This window comes from Leopardus geoffroyi, chromosome A1 (genome assembly GCF_018350155.1).
Source record: "Leopardus geoffroyi isolate Oge1 chromosome A1, O.geoffroyi_Oge1_pat1.0, whole genome shotgun sequence".
Taxonomy (NCBI): Eukaryota; Metazoa; Chordata; class Mammalia; order Carnivora; family Felidae; genus Leopardus; species Leopardus geoffroyi.
Genome location: NC_059326.1, coordinates 80,532,106 through 80,538,200, shown reverse-complemented (window position 1 = coordinate 80,538,200; position 6,095 = coordinate 80,532,106). Strand labels below are relative to the sequence as shown.

The following is a 6,095-nucleotide window of genomic DNA, read 5'->3' as shown; positions in this document are numbered from 1 at the left end:
CTTGTTCCACGAGTCAGCCCCGGCCCCACCAGGCCCCGCCCCCTGGCACTGCAGGCCCCACCTCCAGACCCGGCGTCCGCGGGCACAGGCCTCAGACCTGCCCGCGGTAGGCCCCGCCCCCGCCCCGCCCCCTGTACGCGCTCGGCTGGGCTCGGCTCGGCAGCCGGCGGGACGCGGCGGCGGCGGCGGCACTCTCGCTCCTTTGTGCTCAGGCGACGGCCTCTCGGGTCCTCACCCGCGCGTCCTCTCGGCCAGCTAGCCCGCGCTCTCCGGTGACGGACCATGTCGACGGCAGGAGCGGGCGCAGGCGTGGAGGCGGGCTTCTCCAGCGAGGAGCTGTTGTCGCTCCGCTTCCCGCTGCACCGCGCCTGCCGCGACGGGGACCTGGCCGCGCTCTGCTCTCTGTTGCAGCAGACGCCGCGCGCCCACCTGGCCGCCGAAGACTCCTTCTACGGCTGGACGCCCGTGCACTGGGCCGCGCACTTCGGCAAGGTGGGCGCGGGCGCTTTAAGGCGCCATTTTCCGTAGCTTTCCCGTGGTGGGTCGGGGAAGGTGGGGGCTGAGGCGCGGGGCGTGCCGGGAGCGCGGGGCGGAAGCGGGGTCTCGGCGGCGCCCGCGCCCCCGAGGGGTCCCGGGCGCATGTGCGGCGGCGCGGATGGTCGGGGCCCCAAGGGGGGCGCAGGGCGTGCCGGGAGCGCGAGGCGGAAGCAGGCCCCGAGGCGACGGCGCCCCGAGGGGCCCCGGGCGCATGTGCGGCGGCGCAAGTTTCAAACGGCTTCGGCTTCGCAGGGGCGCCGCGCCTGGCGGAGGCAGTTGGTGGCTGCGGCGGGCTGGGCAGCTCGCGCCTCCGCGGTCAGCTGCGAGCCGTGCTGCCAGCGCCATGGGGGCGGACACCCGCGGGGCGCGAGCTGTCTGGACCCGGGGCTGGTGTGGGGCTGCACCGGGCTGCTGGGAGTCCTCCGGGCGGGGGGGTCCTCTGCGTCCCCTTCTCCGTCGCTTCGTAATCACCGGCTCAGGGCGAGTCAGCGACTGAGGTCCACGCTGCATTTCAGCGCTTTAATGGTAGAGATTGATGTACCAGAATTCCGGACGTGTAAAAAAAATGCTTTCTCCGTGAAGCGAGGAGCCGGGGCCGAAATGGAGAAAGGGTTTTGTGGAGAAGCGTGCAGTGACGTGAAGTGAGTTATTTCCTTTCAGGGACGTGTTTTTGTCACTAATCGGTGAGGCGGCTTTCCTTGCGGCTACATTCACAGTACAGGTGTATCTCCTGGGACAGCGCTTGTGATTCACGAAATGGGAGAGTCAGAGTGGTTTTGGTGGAGAAAACGAGAGGGGGTTAGGACAGCGGTTAGGACCCCAGCCCGGGTCTGGAAGGGCGTGCCCCCTGGGGGTCCCCGCGCCAGCGCCCCGTCCGTACCTGCTAGCAGGCGCGAGTACAGGAGCCCCTCTGGCCCTTCTCCCCCAACCCCCCCAGCCCTGTGTGTCCCCATCTGAGGCTCTGTCCCCTGTCCAGTGCGTCTTGCTCTGCTTTATGTTTACATGGTGGGTAACTCGGAGCGTTGGTTCTCCACGTCTTTTGTCCCTCAGTGTTTTGGGGGAAGACTACCCCGTAACAGGCAAGGACAGCGTTTTTCGAAAAGGCTCCCCTGTTGATTTATTCTCCAGTTGAGAGTGACACAGTACTGCATGACAATCTGGTACATTCTGGACGGTGTTTAAAACAGCCTTACAGACATTCATTCAGAGTATTTATTTACCAACCCACTGGTGCCCCTAGGTATCTCTAGGGAGTAGCTATAAGGGTTTGAACAGGCTTTAAAAATCATAAGTTGCGTGTTATGTATATTTTATGAGCAGTAAGAAGTAAAACCCACTGAATTCACTTTTTGAAAGTCTCCACCTCCTGTCGGTTAACCTTGGATACCAAATATAGCTGGAGGCAGTTAGTTACTTCAGTGTGAGAAAGCTGTTGGGGCAGAAATGAGGCCAGGAGTCAGGGCTCCGGGTTCTCAGTCCAGTCCCTCCTGCCCCATCGCCTGCAGCTTCCCTGCTTTTCTGTACATTTAAGCCTCTGCTGTCCTCAGGCCTGCACGTTATGAACTATTCCCAACTTTCAAGCTGGTGTTCCTATCAATGTGCCAATTATGCACGCTGCCTGACCTTTTGTGAGGCTTATTTTTTCCTCGAGAACTAGGCATTATTTAAAATCCCTAATTACACTTTGCTTTTATGAGTTGTCGCATGGAAGTGTATCTTTCCAGCATTCCAAACCCAGTTTGCCAAAGTGAACGCATAGGTGACAGAGTTAAGTCTAAGGAGCTCTTGATGTTATGAGATTAACCGGTTTTGGCACACCAGCTGATTTTCATCCTTGTTTCTGCCGTTTTTGGGGTTTGACACCTGTTTGTCTCTGTTGGCACTGTCACTTTTCACTGGGTCCATCAATAAAGCCAGTGTGTGAAAGTATACCAACGATGTGTCTCTTTATGAGCCGTCACTCCCAGATTTCCAGTTCCTAGAAGACCGAGAGAGCGTGTTTTAAATCTGGGTGCTCCCAAGTATGAGGGCTCATCTCCTGCACAGGGTGATCACGGTGACCTGACCTTAAGTCGCGGAAAGACAATAAGAGCTGTGGGGTGAGGTTGGGGTGTGGCCGTTTGTCCTTCTCTGAGGGCTTTCTCCCGGAATACAGCCGTTGGCAGGGAGAGCTCTTTTGTGAGCTCTGCCCTGTGCCTCAAGAGGTGTAAAGGGGGCCGGCCCCGCGGTCTGAGGACATACGGGTGTGGGGGGGGTGTCAGTGTGAGTCTGCGGACCTCAGGCCATCTGGGACCGCAGGCCCGGCTCGCGGTAGGCATGTGTTGCACATCTGTTGAGTGTGATGAGCTAGGATGATATGGGCGCCTGGCTGTGGAGTGTGGTCTCCTAGTCACTCGTGAGGCCCTTTTCTCCCCCAGGTGGGGGTGGGGGACTGAGTGCCACCTCTCACTCTGCACATCTTGTTCCTGACTTGTCTGGAGGATGGGCCTCTCACCCGAGTCCCCGAAGCTGCGTTGTATGGACATGTGCAGACTGCAGAGAGGTCTTTATTTAAGTTTGTGCGACATCAATAGTTTTTACTTTTCTTCCTGCGTACGAACTTTTTTTTACCAGGACAAGGAAAAATAACTCTTTTAAATGCTTTTTTACAATTTGTATTGCAAAGGAATGACTTGTGTTCCCTTAAACGGAAAAAAAAAAATGGTAACAAAAAAATGCCACTTACCTGCATCATAGAATTGAAATGGCGTGTGTGGTGTTTAATAGTGTACGACACTTACGCGTGTCATCCCCCTCCTGCTGTTTTCAAAGTTGGACTGCCTGATCCAGTTGGTGAGAGCTGGGGCCACTCTGGACGTGTCCACGACGCGCTACGCACAGACCCCAGCCCACATCGCCGCTTTCGGGGGACACCCTCAGTGCCTCATCTGGTTGATCCAAGCTGGAGCCAGCATTAACAAACCGGTAAGGGAGTGCCGATGATTAACTTGGTTTTTATTTTCTTTTTCTACTTGTAATTACATGGTGTTGAGTTTTAAAGTGAGGCCTTAATTAGAGTTTGATATCTTAACCTTTGGGCTAACTGGAATTTCTGTTTATTGAGTTACTTGTGGATAATAGGCCCTTCACAGAGCAGGGCTTTCTGTTTACAGAGTGCTTTCACCTGCTCGGGGACTTAGAGCCTTGGTGACCCCAGGTGATTTGCCCCCAGTTACAGCTGGTGACTGAAGGAGTCTGGCTTGGAGCCCGGGTTTCCTGGCTCCCCTGCTCACAGCTGCCTTCGCTTCATGTGCACAGATCCTTGTGTAACACACCCGTGCTGGCGAAGAAGTGGCTATTAAATCTTGTGCGTGGTTAAGTTATGGTGAGCGAGCCGACCAGCGTTGAGTCAGGACTGCTTCAGGGAGCAGTCGGGGGTGGAGATCGGACGCAGTTAAGTAGCAGGTGTCGTGTGGTCACCCGGACAGCAGGCGTGCAGGGATTGTGTGTTGAAGTGTGCAAGCACGAGTGTGCACGTGCGTGCTTCATGGTGTGTTCTCACTACTCCTTTCACTTCCTTGAAAAAACCTCAAGGAGAGAGTTTTGCTTACTGGGGACTCGTGCGTGAACAGGTGTAGACGACTCAGGCTAGTCTGACCAAAGTGGTCCCCAGGGGGAGACCCTGCCCTGAGGGTCAGTTCATCTAAGGGGCTTGTGCCTCAGGCTCTGTGGGGATGCCTTTATGCCTTCCTAGTTTTCTCTTTACCCTGGTTTTATACGTTTTTTCTACTAATCATCATCAGGGGCCTACTGTGTGCAAAACCCATTTTTATTTCTTCTCCACGTTTCTGTCTGAAGATTCATCCCTTGATGGGAAGCAGGTGTAACAGCTTGTGAGCCCTCTCTTCCCAGTAACTCAGCTGCACACCTCCAAGCCCATCGGCTTGTATCGGTGCTGTAGAGCAGGGATCAGGGGACAGGGGGTGACCGCACATGCCGCTGCTCTTACCAGAGGCTCTGGCTGTCTGCTCCACACATTTATGGCGCCAGGAGTCGCCTGTCCCAACCTGCCTGTCCCAACCTGCCTGTCCCGGTGCTGTTTCTCTCCTCCCCAACCTCCTGGCAGAACCCTGGGAGTGGCCACCTCCCCCACTCTCTGGCCTGGGGCAGCTCCTTGTTCTGTGGCTCAGTCTCCTTGTCGACAGAATATGGATCATCCACAAATGGTAGTGATTAATAACTAATGTTAATGTGGAATTTAAAACATTGGGTTAATTTTCATTCAGTTGTGACAAAGCATCTAATTTACAGAGATCTGAAGAAAATCTAAAGAAATTGGCGCTGCCTTTCAGATCTTTTTAAATCTAGAAGAGTCCGTTTTCAGGTAACGTGTTACAGCAGCGCAGTCCTTACCCTGTACGACAGGACTGCTCTAGATAGTCCTGTGTGGACACCTTCCGGCGTCCTGCTCCCAGGACAGGAGTCCCCAGACCTCACTCCCTGTCGCTCCCCTCAAGTCCTCTCCCTTCCGAGGTGGTCACCTGGGGTTACCAGCGTCCTGCCCTTGCTCTTGAAAGGGTCTCAGTTGTGGTCTCCCGTGTTACGCATGTGTTAGGCTGCGGGCTGAGTCTCAGATGCCGGCTTGCTCTGGATTAGCGGCTGGCCTGCTGGGACAGGCACCCAGCGACCTCTGAGGTCACACAGCCCTTTCGTTAGCCACCCCCAGCAAGTGTTGACTCACCCTAAGGTAGACACTTTCTCATCTCCCACACAGACGGTCAGAAAATCAGGTCCAGGGTTCTCTAAAGTTTTCTGTTTGTGTGTGTAGTGGATTTGAATCTCCCCTAGCATTTCTTCTTACAACTGTTTTATTAGTTTTGACCCATCTTTTTTTTTTTTTTTTTTTTCTTTTTTAATGTTTATCTTAGAGCATGAGCAGGGGAGGGGCAGAGAGAGAGAGAGACAGACAGACAGTGTGGAACAGGCTCCAGGTTCTGAGCTGTCTGCACGTCGGGCTCAAACCCACAAACCTCGAGATCGTGACCTAGGCCAAAATTGGATGCCCCCGTTTTGACCCATCTTCTAACCTAATCTTGTAGCATATTAGTTCCTACCTGTTCTAAATTCATTTTTCTCGAGTTTCACAGAGACTTCCTTTGCTATCTGTGAACTTGGCACACGGAGTTACTGGACTCAGATGTCCTGTCTGAAGGCTCAGAGTCGCGCATTTACCCAGAGAGGGAGTGAGGCAAGTTTTCAGGGGATTTGTTCTTGGTCACTTTTGCGTGGACTACCCACGGGCATCACTTTTCGTATTATTTACAGGCCATGCCTTTAATATCTTCCTAGAACTTTGGTGGAATTTGATACCCCTTTTAGTTTCTTGTAACTGGATTAGAACTAGACTTTTCTTTCTTTAAAATGCAAGGTGACTCATCTGTCTTTGCACTCCTGGCACCTCTCCCACTTTCCTCTCTTACTCAGTTTGCCCACAATAGTTCCAGAATCAGACGACACCATATTTGATATTTTTGGAATGTGACTGGCCTGAACCTGAGCCTTGAGTAGCCTTAAAATGG

At 54.2% G+C, this 6,095-nt stretch overlaps 1 protein-coding gene across 1 annotated transcript in view; it reads left to right on the top strand.

Moving 5' to 3' along the window:
• The first annotated feature begins 52 nt into the window (after positions 1-52).
• The window catches only part of ANKRD10 (ankyrin repeat domain 10), a 33,297-nt gene continuing 27,254 nt past the window's right edge, over positions 53-6,095 (top strand). Inside the window, exons 1-2 of the mRNA XM_045482148.1 lie at positions 53-492; positions 3,349-3,501. Of these exons, the coding sequence (XP_045338104.1) occupies positions 283-492; positions 3,349-3,501 (363 nt within the window). The 5' untranslated portion in view covers positions 53-282. The remainder of the gene's footprint in view (positions 493-3,348; positions 3,502-6,095) is intronic.